The sequence below is a fragment of the Branchiostoma lanceolatum genome, chromosome 7, assembly GCF_035083965.1.
Source record: "Branchiostoma lanceolatum isolate klBraLanc5 chromosome 7, klBraLanc5.hap2, whole genome shotgun sequence".
In the NCBI taxonomy this organism is placed as follows: domain Eukaryota; kingdom Metazoa; phylum Chordata; class Leptocardii; order Amphioxiformes; family Branchiostomatidae; genus Branchiostoma; species Branchiostoma lanceolatum.
Genome location: NC_089728.1, coordinates 13,000,424 through 13,017,580, shown reverse-complemented (window position 1 = coordinate 13,017,580; position 17,157 = coordinate 13,000,424). Strand labels below are relative to the sequence as shown.

At 43.0% G+C, this 17,157-nt stretch overlaps 2 protein-coding genes across 3 annotated transcripts; one reads left to right on the top strand and one right to left on the bottom strand.

Annotated features, from left to right (window-relative positions):
• The first annotated feature begins 82 nt into the window (after nt 1–82).
• Nucleotides 83–13,116, top strand: LOC136439415 (L-methionine gamma-lyase-like). Of its 2 annotated transcripts, none has more exons than XM_066434854.1 (11): nt 83–1,834; nt 2,281–2,481; nt 2,968–3,111; nt 3,719–3,868; nt 4,346–4,518; nt 4,956–5,039; nt 10,123–10,150; nt 10,576–10,689; nt 11,373–11,510; nt 11,665–11,810; nt 12,259–13,116. In XM_066434854.1, exons 2-11 carry the CDS (start codon nt 2,305–2,307, stop codon nt 12,320–12,322), a joined length of 1,218 nt encoding a protein of 405 aa, XP_066290951.1. In that variant the 5' UTR covers nt 83–1,834; nt 2,281–2,304; the 3' UTR covers nt 12,323–13,116. The 2 variants fall into 2 exon arrangements, with proteins under 2 accessions (XP_066290951.1, XP_066290950.1); XM_066434853.1 differs by having other exon boundaries at nt 1,825–1,845.
• A 647-nt stretch (nt 13,117–13,763) lies between these two features.
• LOC136439416 (small nuclear ribonucleoprotein Sm D1) lies at nt 13,764–16,217 on the bottom strand. Its single transcript, XM_066434855.1, has 4 exons — nt 16,085–16,217; nt 15,448–15,524; nt 14,972–15,172; nt 13,764–14,379 (listed from the first exon to the last, which is right to left on the bottom strand). The coding sequence occupies exons 1-4, from the start codon at nt 16,096–16,098 to the stop codon at nt 14,306–14,308; spliced, it is 366 nt and encodes a 121-aa protein (XP_066290952.1). The 5' UTR covers nt 16,099–16,217; the 3' UTR covers nt 13,764–14,305.
• Nucleotides 16,218–17,157: the final 940 nt, after the last annotated feature.

Genomic DNA, 17,157 nt, shown 5'->3' with positions numbered 1-17,157 from the left:
GTTCACAATGTTGATCCGGAAACTAGTATAGTTTGATCCATTCACATTGGGAAGGACCCCTACTCATGCTGGTACCGGTAAGTGTGGTGGATTCTTGAACGTGCTCAAGATGTGGCTCAAACAAGGGACCTGAAGCTTTACATCCCATCCGACAGGATGTCCCTAACTCAAGCTAGGTTCTCATCTCCACCATGAGGAAATGGGTGTTAAGTACCTTTCCCAGGGGTACAGCACTGAGGCCTGCCAAAGGACCAAAGATTTGACTTACCCGTATAAGGCTTAAGCCGATAAAGAAAGAAAAAAGTTGCATAGTGATTGACTTATATCGGTATTAAGATAACTAATCAGAAAAGGAATGAAATTATCATTATATTCTGGTTTCAACCTGTGTGTCTGTAGGGTGGACAAGTAGTAACATGGATGGCATTCAGATTAGTTTAGTAAAAGTCGGTGAATGTATCTTAATCGCTAATGTAAGATCCCGTTTGTCTTTTGCTGCAGTTTTACATAATTCCGCTAAGCGGCGTCCTTGTATCGCAGATAGCTCGAGATGAACATTGATTACGCTGTCATGAAATGATAGGCTATCAAATGTTTGCGGGGGGGAAGATCTTGTCATACTTCATAAGAAACATCGATTGGGACACCAGAACGCAAAAAGAACGACAAACGAAGCAATGTTATCAGTTTCTAAAGTTGTTTTTTATCTTTTACAGTTTGGAATTCTTGATTGAGCTCGATTTTCAGGTGCAACGTCTTTCCTGTAATCTGAGCCAACATGAAGTTGTAACGTTATCTCGATTCTCTGGTAAGAATGATCAAGAATGAATGGCGACCTTGGTCGCTCTTCCCAGTGGTCGGGCGAGGGGGTCACCGTAGCACAACTAGTATTTATTAAATGGTCAACAACATAATTTGTTGGTGAATTGTCTAGAAAAAAGGAGATAATCTATCACAATTCTAGTTAAAGCTATTTCAAAAAAAAAAAGTGGTTTTCTTAATAGTGTCTTATAATTTGTGGCTCGTGTTTTGCGATTAAGACAGTGCAGAGTAGAACGCTAAGTTCCCTAGCGTCAAGGCGTAGTGGAACAAGTCTACACGAGGGATGGAGAGAAAGCTCCCTTCGACCCCGATCACAAGCCCCGACGCTGCATACAGGACCGCTCCCGTTACACCTGCGATGTTGCCGTTCACTCCGCACAGAATTCCCGCCGTTACGACAGAGATCCCGCTGAGGAGAAGAGTCGCAAGTTCCGATACTTTAGGCGGCAGGAACCGCTGGATGACCAACAGGAGGGCGGCTCCCAACAGACGGTAGTCGGTCCAAAGGTTGTGCCCGGCGACCATCTTCTCGTGGAGCGCGGCAGAAATACAGGCCGTTCCCAGGACGTTAGCAAGCCATGAGAAGGACTGGTGAGCCTGGACTAAACTGGGAGGCGGCGAGCTTTGTCCAAAACGCAAAACTCCGAGTCCCGAGGCGATACCGATGACCAAGAAGCCCGCAGACCCTAATACCGGGGAGGGGCGCCACAGTGTGAGGGCTGGCAGAACAGCAGAGGCCGAGAGGACGAAATCCGACACAGCGGTGCTGATTTGGGCAGCAGACATATTCCTTTACCTCTTCTGTGGCTCCTGTATTTTATAAATCATGCAGCAAGTGGTAACGTTAGTCAAGAAAGCAAAGACGAGCTCTTTGTCTTACATGCCTTACAGCAACCAGAGGTGTCAGTAGATTTTCGGTGACCGGAAATGGACCTGCAACCGGAAGGGGCGGGGCAACCTCACCTGCATTTGACCTGCTTATCCAGATGACCAGCTCAGTGCTGCAGCCAGGGTATGTGAATGGTACAGTAAAGTGGAACAATAACAGTAAAGCTATCACGACCTTCAATTTCAATTATGTAGATTAGAATATCTAGCAGCACTAATGTGTCACAGGCCTGAATGTGTCGCAAAACTGGCAGTTGTCCTGAATTGTGCATGAATTCATTTGTATCTGTGTGAATTTTGTTTGACGTGTTCATGACTTGGCCACCAGGTGCATGCAGTTCCAGGTCTGATCCCATGATTTGTATGTAATTGTATACACTTTTCCTTTAAAGTTTAATACCTCCCCTTATTTTCTTGTTACCCAAGTTCATGATGCCAGGAAAAAGAGTTGCAAATTTAACTTAAGATCTGATATCTTGTCAAAGTGTCTTCCCTTGTGCACTGGCTGAACATGATTTCCTGAACTGCGTAACACACATCTACATTTTAAATCGTGTATGATGTCCACAGCAAGTCTTCTCACTTCCAACCAAGATGGCCTCCTCGACAGACTCCCGCGGCTCCCCTCCGCCAGAGGACCTGCACTTCGACACCAGGGCGGTGATCGCACGCCCTCCACGTGTCAGCATCAATCCTGTCGCACCGTCCATCGAGACTACATCCACCTATGTCATGGACACTGTGGACGAGTTTGTCCATAAGTTAGAGAATGTAAGTATTACTGTAATATATTAGGGGTCAAGTACTGTTGAGCTTGTAATGTTGGCAGTGGTTTTATTCTGCTTGGTGACCTCTCAACTACACACTGGGAATATGCATTCCCAATGTATTACAACTGTACTACAGAATTGTTTCAACTGCTGACGTCAAGTTTAGTTAAAGTTTTAAACACTACAAAAAGAAAATTGAAATTGCTTGGCTCTTAATAAATCAAGGATTTGATGACTTTATTGCAGTAAATAAACAATCTGAAGTAAGTTTTCAGTCATAATGATGTTTATGCAATGGGAAGATCATATAAAGGTGGCCTGCCGGTAATCTCCAAGCAGATGTTGGGAGGAAAAATATTCAAAGGTCAAAGCAAGTCATGCTCTAACGAACATCTCATCTCTCTATACTGACATAGCCCATAGCCCGACATAACATCTGGTTGACCCTACATTTCTGACTATGAATCTCATTTTTTAATGCCCCCAGAAAGGGTACATCTACAGTCGTCATGGCGGCCCCACCCAGGATGGTGCGGCCTATTCCATTAACCAGCTGGAGGGGGGTTTCGGCACCCTGGTGTTCTCCAGTGGCATGGCAGCAGTCAGCACTATTCTTCTGTCTCAACTGAAGGTATGAGTCTCATGGCTAACCAGTAATTATATAACCCGCCAGGTTACATAAATCCGCCTAGTGCAGTACCCTCAGGCATGCACAGTTTAGATATGCATTATACTGGGGGACAGTGGGTTGGTGATCTGTCTGGAGATATCCTTTTTAGGGTGGCGGAATTACGTACTCCCTTGGAATTATGTTAGTAGATGCTACATTCAAACACACATTTTGTTAACAAAGTTTCTTGTACACAACCAATATTTTTTTCCTGCCAACATCTAGCTTAACTGTCTGTCACCCTCCACAGGCCAGGGCAATACTAACTGGCTCTACTTCACATTGCAGCTAGGTGGCGCTGCAATGGGAAGGAGGCAGTCCCAAACATGACTGAGCCTGTATCCCCCCTCATCACTGTTCATCACTGGAGTAGATGAAACCATTTACAAACATTTACAGCCACTAGGCCATTTCTTCAGAAAGTGAATCCAGTGAATGGTCAAAATATTAACCCTGACAATATTTTTGACAGTACATGTGTAACTTTATGTACAGTGCAAAGTATATGAGCTGTGAAGTAAACTACATACTTGTTCCAAATAACTGTTAACTTGATACCTTTCCTCAGGGAGGGGACCACGTTATTTGTCAGATGCCAGTCTATGCAGGCACCATGAAATTCCTACAGAGGGCAATGATGAAGTTTGATGTCGAGGTTACCTGGGTGAAAGCTGGCAGTGTTGAGGAATATGCCAAAAACATCAAGGACAATACTAAGGTGAAATATAAGCTTATCTTGCGATGTAAACTAGAAGAGGTTTCAGGACATAAAGACTTGCCACCATTTACTGTAGTGGAATTAAATTGATACTAGTGCCTCAATGTACTGTTTTATTCATTGATAGTTACCACGTTTGTGGACGTATTGACCTAACAGGCTTGGTGACTTTTGCCTTTTCAAGATGTCAACTCAGAGACCACACTGTAAGGTTTGATACACTTACACAAGGAAAGTCCCTTACTCTTAGTGGTAGATGTGGTCAGGCTCGAGGTGTGGCTTTCCTCCAACACTCAGGACCTTTGCTTTTTGTCCCACCAGACAGGCAGTTTCTAAAGCTAGGTATTCATCAGAGTGTATTGACTGCCTTTCCTACGGGTACCTGCTTAGGACTCAAACTCAGAACCTCTAGAATCAATAGCCCTTACTTACCTCAAGACCACCACATCACCTAACTGACATGTTAACTCTATGTAGCTCCTGTGGGGAGAGAGTCCAGCCAACCCCCTGTGCACCATCCTGGACCTGGAGGAGTTTGGGAGGCTGGGTCAGACTCGGGAGGGACTGATTACTGTGGTGGACAGCACGTTTGCCGGGCCGTACCACCAGCAGCCGCTACGACACGGTGTGGACGTATCCATGAACAGCTGGTCAGTCTTGGTTTTTCTTGTACAAGTAATTTTTTATGGTTCCAGGAATGTTTCATTTAAGACTGCCCTTTGCCAGTGCATGTCATGGTTTTGATCATGGCATGCAATGTGGTGTTCTATATAAATTCTCCTTGAGTTGAAGGCAATCTCAAGTCCCTAGGCCTAAAACTTTTAGTACACTATCCAGTTGCTGAGTGCCTGTCCCAGTTTAAACATGAATGAAGCAGCTTGAATGGCAAGGTTGCCTTGTTTTGAAAGAGAAAACTTACTGTACTTTCAAATTACCATATCACACCTCTTGTAACAGTAAAGTAAGAGCAGATTGAAATGCCCTGATTTACTCAGTTTGTGTAACATACATGATGAAATGATGATGCTTTGAATAGAAATATTGTTGTGCCCTAAGGAAAGTTATGATTGCCTTTTCCCACCTGCAGCACCAAGTACCTGGGAGGCCACTGTGACATCCTGGCAGGTGCGCTGTCCACCAGTAAGGAGCACCTGTTTGAGACATTCTACACGAGATGGCTTGAACCAAGATGGCGGACAGGTCGGACGCGTTCTCTTGCCTCTCCTGAATCGAGTCGATTTTGTGCCGATTCTTGCATTGATATCCTTTCATTCATTCCATAGATTTGTACCTCACTTTCAACTGCTTAAATACATTGTTCAACACGTCTAACCCTTATTTGTTTTGCCCTTCTTCCTTGATATATCTCACCGCCGAGTCGATCCCGATCGAAGCGGCGGAAACCCGAAGGCGGAGGACCGAGAAGGAAGGACAGTACCCCGGTATCCTGACGAGACTCCTGGTATCCTGACGAGACTCCTGGTATCCTGACGAGACTCCTGGTATCCTGACGAGACTCCTGGTATCCTGACGGGACTCCTGGTATCCTGACGAGAGCACGTCTAAAGTCAAGAAATCCAGCCTAAACTTTAAAGCGACGATCTATTTATCCGCCTGGGGAGGGTGAAGCCGCCGCCATTGTTCCATTGTTCTAGTTACCTGGGACGCAGACGCCGTATCTTAGACTTAGTGATGTCAGCTCCGACAACTGATACAACCTCCAGCTTGATGGAGAGAATAATAGACAGACTGTCCCAGTTTGAATCCTACCAGAACAATCCCGCATGGCAGGCTGATCGGATCGCTGAAATTGCAACAAACAATGCCCCCTCCACCCTGGAATCTCTGAAGGAAGTTCGTCAGGAGTTATTTGACAGCATCGAGAGCCTTCCCCACAGCCCTGACGACCTATCTGATGGCAGGTTAGTAAGACGAAACAAGAACTCTACTCAGCGCTTTACTCTTATTAAAGACATTATAGCGTTGTTTAACTTCAGTAATTCCGGAGAGGTCAGTAAAGACTTGAAAGATTGCATTCGCCCTAACCAAGATAATGGATCGTCCAGTCAAAGCTACGAAAGTGACGGTGTGACCCTGGTTAAAAGCAGCACTTCGCGGAAGGGATCCGAATCACTGGATGATAACCGCGATCACAATGTAAGCCTACCGATTCCTGCCAACGTTTGTTTCCTGTGTGGATCAGCGAGCTGTTGTGAATCTGACCCACAGGCACATGTATGCGAACACTGCAAAATGCTCCCTGAGACGGTGAAGTGTCTTGTTGACAGAATCAAGCAGCTGGAATGTCAAGTACATGTAAGAGAAAATGAGACTTGTAATGCACAGGATGATCTGGCTCGTGAAGTTCAAAGGCTTCGGGATGAAAATGCCTCTCTACTACAAATCATCCAGGTCTTATCAAACGAGAGGACTGGTGTAAACAAACCCTCAAACGAGAGTACTGATGTCAACAAACCCTCTCAATGGTGTCATGTAAATGAGGGCCGATCAACACGGCGGCATAACAAACCCACCTGTGCGGATGAAACGATCAGAACCACCAATCGGTTCTCAGTGCTTGATTGCCCTGATGATGTACAGCTGGTCTCCTCAGAGGAATGTGATTCGAGCATAATCGAAGAGGATAACCAGATTGACTTGTACAGGAAACAACAACAGCAGAGATTCTATCAGTCCAAAGCACCGGAAAAAACTGTGATCATTGGTGACTCAATGATCAAACATCTGAAGCCCAACAGGATGTCGAGGGGCAGAAATGTGAAATGCTTCACACATCGCGGAGCACGCATTGAACACTTGGTTGCCCCGGCCCGCAGAATTGTTTCATCTGAGAACCCACATTCTGTAATCATACATGCTGGTACCAACAATAACCAAGACTCAGTTCAGGCGGTTATTGACAAAACCCACAACCTGACAACAACTCTCCGGGAGACTGGTGCACGGAACATCGCGGTATCCGGCGTCATCTCGCGAGCTGATACCGATCCAGAACGAACACACTTGATCAATCTTGGGCTGGCTGGATTGTGTACTTCTAATGGTATGACTTTTATTGACAACAGCAACATTGGACCTCACTACTTATGCACTGATGGAGTACACTTGAACAATCGGGGAACTATCCAGCTGGCGATGAACTTGATCAGCTTTATCAGGGGTGAGAAGCAACACAGGATTCGTGTCGGGACGTCCTACTCCGACGCCGTGAGGTCGCCAACAGCAACGACGGTGGATTTTCACGGACGGGGAGCTCCCAGCAGCAGGTGGAAGTTCCGGACAGCGGAGCAGACGAGACTACTGAGGATGGCCGAAAGAATGTGGGACTAAGTACTAAGGACAACAATTTACCATCTTTGACTAGAAGGCTGCCATCTTTCTTGCTTAGTAATGCTCGATCCCTTTTAAATAAGTTAGAAGACCTTTCTGTTTCTTTGAATGACAATAAGGTAGATATTGCCATCATTTCTGAAACCTGGTTTTCTTATGAGCATCCTCCAGAATGTACACATGTGAATGGCTTTAACCTATTTTCTCGATGTCGTACCGAAGGCCGCGGTGGAGGAGTTGCTATATATGTTAAAGATTCCATACCTACAGAAATCATAAATTTTATTGAAGTACCCATAGAACTTGAGTGTCTGTGGGTACTGGTCAAGCCCTTTTGGCTGCCACGCTCAATTTCTAATATTGCTATTTGTGCAGTTTATAACCCTCCAGCGTCTTCGTACCAGGAAATGTTATGTAAACACATCATAGACAGCATTGATATGGTTAATACTAGATACCCTAATGCGGGAATATGTGTTTTGGGGGATTTTAATAGATGTGATATCAGTAATATTGTCCATGGAACCCAGCTAAATCAGCTTGTAACACAGCCCACCAGGGGAGAAGCCATTCTTGATCTGATTATTACAAATTTAAAGCCCTTTTATCAGGATCCTCGAATCGAGGAACCTTTGGCAATGAGTGATCATAATACGGTAATATGGTCTCCCCATGATCATATACCTATTAATACTAAAACTAGGTCACAATTTCGCCCTTTTAAAGATTCCGAGGTCCGCTCTTTCGGACAATGGATTTCGTCACACCCGTGGACAGAAGTTTTTGATGCCCACGATATCCAGAGTAAAGTTAATACTTTCTATCAAACTCTTCAAAGGAGAATAGACCTCCATTTTCCTATGAAATCTGTTGTTAAGCACAATTCAGACAAAGAATGGGTTACCCCTCAAATTAAATCTCTTATCAAGAGAAGACAACAAGCTTTTCATTCCCGTAATATGATATTATATAGAAAGCTAAGGAACCGTGTGAACCGATTGTGTACGAAGGCAAGGAAAAGACATTATGTTCATAAGATACATGTTTTAAAGAAGGAGAATCCAGCAAGATGGCACATGTCTATACGAAACATTCTTAATGTCCGCCGTAATGTATCAGTGTCTGTTCCCAGCAGTTCACCTCTAACTGACAAAGAGATCGCTGCTGCGATCAATCGCCACTTTTCAGACATTGTGAACCAACTTCCATGTCTTGATTTCGAATCGTTGCCGTCTTACCTGCCTTCTCCTTCAAAACCACCGCATATTCATTCGTATGAAGTTTATGAAATTTTGAAACGCCTTGATGCCAGGAAAAGTTGTGGTCCGGATAACATTTCCCCCAAAATCGTCAAAACGTTTGCTGTTGAATTAAGTGACATTCTTGCCCATCTTTTCAATTGCTCTTTGGAGGAGGGGCGTGTCCCCAAACAATGGAAGGAGGCTGTTATTTCTCCAATTCCAAAGAAAAGCCCAGCATCAGTAGAAAATCTACGACCTATATCACTTACGTCTGTCTTTATAAAAACGTTCGAATCCTTTATTACTAAATGGGTTCTTCAAGACATAGACAAAGTTTTGGACCCCAACCAATATGGCAGCAGAAAGGGGCGCTCATCAGTTCACTACTTGATAAATTTGATCGACTCTATTCTTCGTGACGCTGAAACCCCCAAAACTGTTCAGACTGTTCTGTTAACTGATTTTAGCAAGGCGTACGATAGAATCGATCATACTCTACTAATCCGTAAACTGTTGACTTGTGGTGTACGCACTTCAATCTTACCATGGATTTGTAGTTTTCTTAATGACCGTACACAGTGTGTTCGGTACCGAGGTGTAACATCGTTTTGGGAGAAAATTGCATCAGGAGTTCCACAAGGTACAAAATTAGGGCCTGTCCTCTTTTTAGTATATGTAAATGATGCGATGCAATTTTTTCTTAACAGATGGAAGTATGTAGATGATCTAACGGTAAAAGAAAGTAGACTTTTCAGTGAACAATCTTCTATGCAGACAGCAATTAACCAGCTGGACACATGGTCATCACAAAATTGTATGTCATTGAATGAAGATAAGTGTAAATTAATTTGTATCTCTTTCATGAAGGATCCTACCCCTTCCCCTGTAATGTTACTGAATGGCAAAGCCATTCAGTACACTGAGGATGCCTGTATTTTGGGTGTTTGGATTTCTGCCGACATGAAATGGGGAAAACATGTCACAACAATCATAAAAAAAGCAAGCTCGCGCCTTTTCTGGCTTAAAAAGCTAAAACGCTCTGGTGTCTGCACTGAAGATCTTTGCGAAATTTATTTACTATATGTCCGACCAGTCATAGAATATGCAGTCCCAGTATGGCACGCTGGTCTAACCACTCTACAATCCCACCAACTTGAACGCATTCAAAAACGTGCCCTCAGAATCATACTTGGCAATAATTATACTTCCTATGCTGACGCACTTTCAACTTTTAACCTCTGCACTTTAAAAGCAAGAAGGGAATCACTCTGTCTTAAGTTTGCAAAATCTCTGATGAATTCACCAACGTTTCGACCCTGGCTACCCCCCACCCGCAATAAAGTTCACAATATGGACTTAAAAGGGGGTTTCCAGCTTAGCATACCCTTTATAAGATCTGACAGGTACAGGAACAGTGCCATTCCGTACTTGTCAAAACTCCTGAACAGCGTATTGTAACTTATACCTATTGTGCAATCACCCTACTACCGTTTCTACATATCCTTGTTGTTCAGTTTTGGTTAGGTTTGTAAATATTGATGATATTTTGTACAGTTGTGTATTCCCTGAAACTGCGTAATTCAGCCTTTTTACTTTGTATCATTAGGCTGCAATGTTGTTTTAGCTCTGTATGAATTTGCGAATAAAACCATTTATATACACCTGGCAGCAGATGCTGGGAAATAACCTGGTCAGTTGTCAAATTTCTTTACTTTCACAGTGGTTTTATTTTGCATTAAGAGAGGAAAAGATTTTTTCACTGTGTTTTAGACTGACAGTTGAAACAGTTCTGTAGTACAGTAGTCCTACAAGGGAGACATATTTGCAGTGCCATGAATTCGCAGGGGTCGACGCAAAAACCAGACCACCACAAAAGTTTCAAGATCTACAGTATTCGCATGTTATGTTTAATGGGGTTCTTGTCATAAAAATCATCTAATTTTTCCTTAATTTTCTAATCTAAGAATAAAGAAGATGAGTGAAGGGGAGAACCCACAAGAGAATTCATCAAAGAATTTTATCTTCAGGCTTAATATTATGCCAGTACATTTAGTATTTGTGTGGCCTTTGTGTGATCATCAGCAACCTTAGATAACTTAAACTACCTCACTACAGAGTCCCTTTGATGCCTTCCTGCTGCACCGAGGCACACAGAGCCTACATGTCCGAATGGCGAGGCACAGCAGCAACGCCATGCACCTCGCACACTTCCTCCAGAAACACCCAAAGGTGGGAAGACAACTTAGTTTTTAGAACATCTACTAAGTATATGATTCCGCCTGGTCACGTATATCTGCCACCCTGAAAAATGTGTCTTAAGGGATCACCTATGCACTATCCCCCAGTATATTGTCTAATGTACATATGCAAAGCTGGGGGTGCTGTGCTAGAGATCTCTCAAAAACACCTTGACTCAAGGTGGCAGATATATATAACCCAGCTATATTTTTGTGATTCTACTACTACTGTTGTAGATGCAGTCTTCTTACAAAATTAGTTTTACACGCCATCTGCAGGAAAAGAATATAATCAAAAATTTCACAGAAAATAACTTAGGTAGGACATTGTAGCAAATTTGTGGCATGCAAAGAACAATTCCAACTAATAAAATTTCTTCGCGGTGGACGTGTTTTAAAACACTTCTCAAAAAGATTAACATTATATTCAGAACAGGTTTCTTTCTAAGTGATTATTGAGTTGTTCTGACACAACCGAGAAGAATTTTAGTTTTAGTGGACCGTGTTAATGGACTGTTTGAAACTTTCCTCAGGGCAATAATGACTTGTTCTGCTCCACGCTGCAGTCATTATCACCCTGAGGCAGGTGGCAGACAGTTCACCAAAACATTGGCAGCTAAACTCTTCTTGGTTTGATATATTCAGGAGAATGAAAATAAAATAATTTTATTACAGGTGGAGCGAGTGTTCTACCCTGGCCTGCCCTCCCACCCACAGCACGAGGCGGCCAAGAGGGTCATGGGTAACGGCTACAGCGGCATGATGTCATTTGAGGTGAAGGGAGGGGAGCAGGCAGGGAAGACATTTGTGGAGGTTAGTAAAATACTGTAAATTCATTTATTTTCGCTGGGACTTAATTTTGTGGAAGTAGAGTAGTAATAGTACTACGGCAAAGCAGTGACATGAGTCACAGAGCTGAGTTGTATATTCCTGGTAATATAACTAAAGAGTAACATATTTTTTACAGAGTGTGCGGGTGATTAAACTGGCGGTGTCGCTGGGAGGGGTGGAGAGCCTGGTGGAACATCCTGCCACCATGACCCACGGGCGCTACATGATCAGTGATCTGGAGAGGGAGATGGGCAACATCACACCTGGGCTCATACGATTCAGGTCAGTCAAACATCTTCTTGTCCAACGGTTAGGTGTGACAGGTCATTTATTGTGATATAACCAGCTTCCTCCATGCCACGTGCCTACGTCAAAGGGCAGTTATATGGCTATACAATAATCTTCAAGCAGATCTAAGTATGAAAGTATCCAAAGGGCAAAAGCAGTATTATTGGCCATACTACTGCTTGTGCCCTTTGGATACTGTCATTGCCAGTGAAGATTAGGTTAACATCAGTGATGGGCATAATGCATGATGTAGTAAAATATATTAGGGTTGAAGGCCTGAGACGTAAACAAAATGCATTAAGCATGGTCTAAACAAGAAGTGTTTACAAGTCAGGGGCCGGGTCATCCTTATACATATTACACACACAGCAACTTGCTGCATATGTAGAGTTTAAACTGTGAACAAGCACATTAATAATGACATCATGTTCCATTTTTTCAGTGTCGGCATTGAGAGTGTGCAGGACCTGGAGAATGACCTGGCTCAGGCACTGGACAAGATCTGAAAACTCAGGAATCTGTGCCTATCTCCAAGCAGATGTAGGGAGGCAAAGAGATTGAAATACAGAGATTAATCTGTGCCTCAGAGGCACATGGTCAGTTGTTCACACACCATCTATACTCATCAGGACGCACAAATTGCAAGCCTACCTCTGTTTGCCAGCAGATAGTGAGATATGTACAGTAATCTATACTCAGATTTGGGTCCAACTGTCTTGTGCCATGTCAGGGAGGGTGCAATGGTACTTGTCAGTTAGTTTTATGATTGTTCAGTGGGATTTAGAAATGGTGCTAATCTAAATGTGGCAATCAAAGTGTTTAGGACCAATGTGGTATCTGGCATAGCCTGTGTTTACACAATCTCTTACTCACTCACTTACTGGCGGAGGTTAAAGACCCCCTCCCCAAGATAGCCTTGAGTCCAGCCTTATTAGCTTCCATCCGCTACCCAAGCTCCGCTCCTTGCCGCGAGGAGCGGAGCTTGGGTAGCAGATGGAAGCTAATAAGGCTGGACTCCAGGCTACGGAGCATGGGTAGCGGACGGAATCTAATAAGGCTGGACTCCAGGCTACCCCAAGATGCGTCGGGCCAGCCACTAGGAGCGTGATCTAGTCAGGCTAGTGTCTGGCAGTGATATACACGTAGTCATCAGATGTGACAGAAGTGCCTGTGAAGGTAGCTAGTAATTTTAAGTGACCAACATTTTTTTTATATAATGGAAATTAAGATTTAATGTGAAAACTTCTCACGTCATTTTCCAATTTCTTTTAATATATATAATAAACACTACTTGAATGAATTTTCTCATATTTCATAATGATCAGCACACTGTGTACAAGTAGCTAGTAAGGTGAAAATCATTTAGGTACAGGTCCAAAATGCCAGAACATATATGTACCAGTGCTGTACAAGAATGAACTTACACTCAAGTGAATAACTTCTTGATTTACTTTAAAAGCATATCATTCCTGCCACAAAGATGAAACTTCCACACTTAAAAAAAGATGAAAACATTATATGGACATTGAAATCAGCACCGTTTTTGATTTGAGACCATATGGAATACTCTCCAAGCAGAGCACGGGTTTCGGCTGGTTTTGACGTGTTTTTAGGCGTTTTTGTCGGGCTTTCTACTTTGTAGAATGTAGAAAGCAAGCCTGACAAAAACGCCTAAAAACATGTCAAACCCATACTCTGCTTGGAGAGTACATTTGGAAAGCATGGGTTTTCTACATAAGATCCATGTACCTGTCTAAACCAACATTCTGTTAACTGTTAATTCGTTTTCTGTCATCATTGAAGACCACAGGTTATGTTGTCAAATTGTTCAGATACAGGTTTGGACCTGTATCTAAACCTCTATACCAGTTCTTGTAACTAATGTTACATTTAGGCATGCAGCGCTTGTGTAGACTATATTCTACGGGAAAAATCACAGATACCAAATTCCAAGTTGGTAGAAAGTTTATTATACTACCCTAAAATGAAGTTACATGTACACCTTGGTCAATCTCTTACCACCATCATGTTTGGGCACATACAAAGTTCTTTGTACAAACTATCCTACTGAGTCAGACTACTCAAGACTGTTTTTTTTTCATCAAGATTTTTACTAGAACCGCAAATCAGTAACCACAATTCTCCTGATTTGCAAAAAAGAAAGCTAAAAGGAATGTTTTTTTCATTGATTCAAATCTTGCACAAGTACATGTATCTATCATTCATCATAATAAACAAACGTTTATAATTAGCAAAATTGCTTTTGATGTCTCTTGATGTAAAAAAAAAGTGATCATACTAAATATGTCACAAATTTTTCCCAACTGCTTTGAAATGCTTTCGCACTTTGTTGCAAAAAAAGAAAGAAAAGTAGGCAGTGGTAAGATTTCTCTTCACACAGGTGACCACCTGTAGGTATAAAGTTGACTGACTTATTACAACACAAGGTCCTACGCTCCCCCTCCCCATCCCAAACACAGCTGCCGAGTTTATCTCCGTCCCCTGCCCCTGCCGCGACCAGTACCGCGACCACGTCCTCGCCCGCGGCCACGCCCTCTGCCAGCTGGAATATAGGAACAAAATACAACATGAGCACAGAGTACTACACGGGGTAGTTTCATCAGGTTGGCATATCAATATATACTCATCAATTCTTAGCTACATCTCAAAAATGAAGTGGATATCTTCTGCCAATGTTTTGGTGACCTTTTGGCTACTTTAGTCAGGGCTCTACTAGTCCTTGCCGCATTGTGACATGGCCACATCATTGAGACTGCACCCTTGCTGCTTTGTCACATTGTAACAACCACAACATTATTTGAGTGCTTTTGTGCCTATATACAATTTTGCATGTAGATTTTTCAAGTTGCATGTATAATTTCAGCCTACATGTATGATGTAGTTTTGCATGTAACGGAAAAAATGTATTTCCAGCCCTGGTATTACATTTTGAAAACCTTTATTGGACTTTGCCTTGTAGCAATACCAATACTACTCTGGGCCTTAGATGAAACAAACTGGGGTATTTATAACTGGATTTGGATTGTGTCATAGCCTGGTATCCAAACATATCATAACTCTCAAGTCTTTCTCTGCAAATGGGAAGGAGAATCGGGATCTAGGTTTGGATACCAGGCAACTTGTGTCAAGCTTACCTCCAGAGGCTGCCTCCCTCTTCTTGGCCTTGGCCTTGGGTGTGTCGTCTATCAGTAATGTGTCCAGCGGGAGGCTGTCTGGGAGGATGAAGTAGCGGATGTTGTTGCCACGGATACTGAGAGAGTCCAGCTGCACGGGTTCCCGGTTCTTAATGGTCATCTTGACCGCTTTGAGGTGTGTGTTCATGCTCACATCTACACCTGCAACAAACCATCAGATAAACTTTTAGTGCATCTTTGTCAGAATTTACATATGCAAACTCTCAAAAGGGAAACATCATCATTATCACTTTTCAGTTCTCACTGAGGCAGGAACAAGATACAATCAAACCTATGGACAAGATTCTGATTTCACTTGGGTCGACACTCGACAGGAAAAATCAAAGACTGGCCATGATAGTCAGACTTGGTGACTACCAGTAGGGCAGATAATTTTGACATAAAACTTACATAACTGTATTGTAATCTATACGAACCTGTGATGGTGCCATGAACTTGTGTGCCATTTTTCAGCTCTACTGTGACCGTCTCATGGCTCAACTTCATAAGAAACCTGGCAACAGAGACAAGAGTTAGATATTTGCATACAAAATAATTTTACGAACATTACGTCATAGGTCATAGGGGAGTCATAGGGGAGGGGGGAAGCCAGAAGTTCAGTGTAAATTCATGGGTGCTTAGGACGCTGGAGTATTGAAGAAACATTTTTTTACTAAAAGGTATAAAATGGCCTCGTGAATGGATATGTTAAGCTTGAAGCCGACTTGATGACATGAGCAAAATACTCTAGCCGGCATTTAAGGGGGAGGGGGGCACATACATTTCAAGCGAAAAATAACCAAACTGGTGAAGAAACACGGCTGGGAGCGTATCGAGCTACAATTATATTTAAGCGACAACAGTTGTTTTATTGTTTCCGAGCTATGTGACTTACTATATTGAGAATTGTGTCCACAATAGCCGTGATAAATAGCTTGTGCACAGTGCACATGACATGAAGAAATGAGCCATCTTTTGTGAGCTCATATTAGATATCATGCGGAGTTTCATACAAAATAAGGACGGAATCACTTATCACAAATTCTTTTTGGTTGAATAGCTTAGAATACTTACCGTACGAGCTTCATTTTCGCACAGATTCCTTTCGATACAGGGGGATATCTCGCAAAACAAAGACGGCAAATCTCAAGATGGCGTCCAAACGTTCCCGCGACGCGAACCTCGTTTTGGTAATGTGGGACAACAGCGACCTCTAGCGGCCTCAGCACACATTACACGAAGCTTTCTCGCTCCTGCCCTTCCTTACTCTCCAAGCAGAGGTTGTCATTGGTTTTCGACGTTTTTTTAAGCGTTTTTTTTTTCGGGCTTTCTACTTTGTCCCGTTTGCTTTATGTCCATCATAATAAAAAAAAAATGTCTAAAACTAGCAGGAGCCAAACATGGAGAGTTGACCTTTGTACCCTCTTTCAGTGTCAGTTTGTCAAGAAAAATGTGATCGAAACCATTAAACTATAATCTCCAAGCAGATCTACACGGGGCGTGAAAATCGTACATGCTAGCCAGAGAAGGCCCCGTAGGGGCTGACTGGACCCTCTCTGGCTGACTGGACCTTCTCTGGCTAGCATATACGATTTTCGCGCCCCGTGTAGATCTGCTTGGAGATTAATCAAACTAGTCATGTTGAATCATGTAACTTTTTTTAAGGATGCAAAGAACCTTTGTTCTTCATCAGGGTCCTACCATTAGCATGGAACAATACAATCTTCTCAGTCATTTAATAACCCTCTCCACAATAAATCACTGTCAAGAAAATTAAAAATTTAAATACTAGTACGACAATCACATGGTAGTCTCTACCAGACTAACCACGTCGGCTAAAGGGAGAACAATTGCCGGGGGACTTTAGCCATGGAGGATAACATTCCCATCCAGGGTTGCAATATTTGACCCTATCTCCATAGCCGACTCCCTTCATACAGTTGATTCTATTTGGCCAATTTCTACTCTTTTCAGTCCCAGCGACCCGTGGAGACTGGTAGAGTCTAATCACGTGGGACTCTGGCCTTGAAATTCTGATGCTACCTCAGTCCCATGCAAAAATTTCTCTTGGTGAAGAGTCTACACTTATTCCTTTTTCAGCAGGGAGACTTGGAACACTATGGGTAATGCAGGGTGCAAACAAAATC

What these genes read in the sequence shown, in the direction of transcription:
- LOC136439415 (XM_066434853.1), top strand. An exon ending in TTGTCCATAAGTTAGAGAAT is followed by an intron (nt 2,482 to 2,967) that starts GTAAGTATTACT and finishes TAATGCCCCCAG; the next exon opens with AAAGGGTACATCTACAGTCG. An exon ending in CCTGGGCTCATACGATTCAG is followed by an intron (nt 11,811 to 12,258) that starts GTCAGTCAAACA and finishes CCATTTTTTCAG; the next exon opens with TGTCGGCATTGAGAGTGTGC.
- LOC136439416 (XM_066434855.1), bottom strand. An exon ending in AGTTCATGGCACCATCACAG is followed by an intron (nt 15,173 to 15,447) that starts GTTCGTATAGAT and finishes GGTTTGTTGCAG; the next exon opens with GTGTAGATGTGAGCATGAAC. An exon ending in GAGGGAGGCAGCCTCTGGAG is followed by an intron (nt 14,380 to 14,971) that starts GTAAGCTTGACA and finishes CCTATATTCCAG; the next exon opens with CTGGCAGAGGGCGTGGCCGC.